Source organism: Mus pahari, chromosome 22 (genome assembly GCF_900095145.1).
Source record: "Mus pahari chromosome 22, PAHARI_EIJ_v1.1, whole genome shotgun sequence".
NCBI lineage: Eukaryota > Metazoa > Chordata > Mammalia > Rodentia > Muridae > Mus > Mus pahari.
The window spans coordinates 20,220,081-20,221,881 of NC_034611.1; the positions used below are offsets into that span (position 1 = coordinate 20,220,081).

The window sequence follows — 1,801 nt, forward strand, 5'->3', positions numbered from 1 at the left end:
TGCAGGAGCGAGCTGTCTTCTAGGTGAACACAGACTCACAGCTCACCAAGGTAGACTTGGGCAGGGGATGGTAACAGATGAATTCCTGGAGCCTTGGTGCTGTGGTCACCTGTGAGATGCAACTCTAGAAGAACCTCATGCTTTTGTAAGTTTTGCTTCTGGAAACTGGAGGAAGGAACCATCTTGGACACTCTGCTCTCCTGAGCTAGCTCCATCAGGAGCTGGTCACCTGGAGACAACCTGGCTCAGCACCGGCTAACGGTTTGCAGGAGTGAGCACTCACCTCCAGATCCTTCTAGTCACTCTGTCCTTCCAAGGGACATCCATGGAGTCCATAGATAGAGGTTCAGGCTCATTAAATGCTGACACCTAACCACAGGGCTGGAGAAGGCGTCTCCTCCCTGTTGTGACACCACAAACGAAAGGCCTATTTATAGCAGTTCCTTTTACCTGGTACATTCTGTCCACCTACCCAAGCAGATAATACCAGCACTCTGGAGCCAGAAGTATTGCTTCAAGTTCAAGGTCAACCCAGGCTCCACAGCAAGACCCTGTTCCAAAAGGCAACAACAACAATAATAATTTTTTAAAAATTATAATCTGAAGAGGACCAGACCACTGAACTGGAAAGTTAGTAAAGGTTTTATTATTTTTCTGATTTTTGTTTTATTTGTGGAGACAGGGTTTCATGTAGCTCCTACATTTGCTATGTAGGTTAAGACGATCTTGAACTCCTAATCCTCCTGCATCCACTTCCTGAGCTCTGGGATTCCAGACACATAAATATACTCAGCCTATGTAGTGCTGGGGGTAGAACCTAGGGCTTCATGCATACTCAGCAAGTAAACCAACTGAGCTATAGCTCCAGCTCTTCTAGGTTTTTTGAAACACCGTCTTTCTATGTAGCTCAGGCTGGTCTCAAACTTGCAGTGATCCTCTTGTGCATTGGTTTGAATGAATAGGTATCTCATAGACCCCGTGTATGAATGCTTGGCCATAGAGAATGCATTATTAGGAGGTGTGGTCTTGTTAGAGGAAGTGTGTCACTATGGGGGTGGGCTTTGAGGTCTCCTATGCTCAAGCTATACCTAGTGTAGTACACTGTCTCCTTTTGCTGCCTGCGGGTCAAAATGTAGAGCTCTCAACTCCTTCCCCAGCACATCTGCCTGCACGCTGCCATGCTTTCCACCATGATGATGACCGGCTAAACCTCTGGAACTGTAAGCCAGCCCCAATGAAATGTTTCCCTTTATAAGAGTTCCCGTGGTGGTCGGAGCGCTGCCTCGTCCTTGTGTGCCCCTTCTGTGCGGACCCGGTCCCTCTTTTGTGAAGCGGCAGCAGATAAGGGGACTCCAGCGCTTGCCATGGCTGATGAGAAACCCAAGAAAGGAGTCAAGACTGAGAACAATGATCATATTAATTTGAAGGTGGTGGGACAGGATGGTTCTGTGGTTCAGTGTAAGATTAAGAGGCATACACCACTTAGTAAACTAATGAAAGCCTATTGTGAACGGCAGGGTTTGTCAATGAGGCAGATAAGATTCCGGTTTGATAGGCAACCAATCAATGAAACAGGCACACCTGCACAGTTGGAATAGAGGAGGAAGATATGATTGATGGGTTCCAGCAGCAGACTGGAGGTGTCTTCTAAAAAGGGAGCCTGTTACTTTACTCCAGAATTTTGTTATAGACCAAGAATACATTCTCAATTAGAAAGCCACAATTTGGTCCCACCACATCCTGACTACCACAGTATAGTTTTCTTTCTTCTTTCATTTCCCTGTCCCCATTTCTTTATTGT

The 1,801-nt window shown here is 46.4% G+C and overlaps 1 protein-coding gene across 1 annotated transcript; it reads left to right on the forward strand.

Moving 5' to 3' along the window:
• The first annotated feature begins 1,364 nt into the window (after positions 1–1,364).
• Positions 1,365–1,651, forward strand: LOC110338957 (small ubiquitin-related modifier 2-like). The gene is made up of 2 exons (XM_021222426.1): positions 1,365–1,518; positions 1,590–1,651. The coding sequence occupies exons 1-2, from the start codon at positions 1,365–1,367 to the stop codon at positions 1,649–1,651; spliced, it is 216 nt and encodes a 71-aa protein (XP_021078085.1).
• Positions 1,652–1,801: the final 150 nt, after the last annotated feature.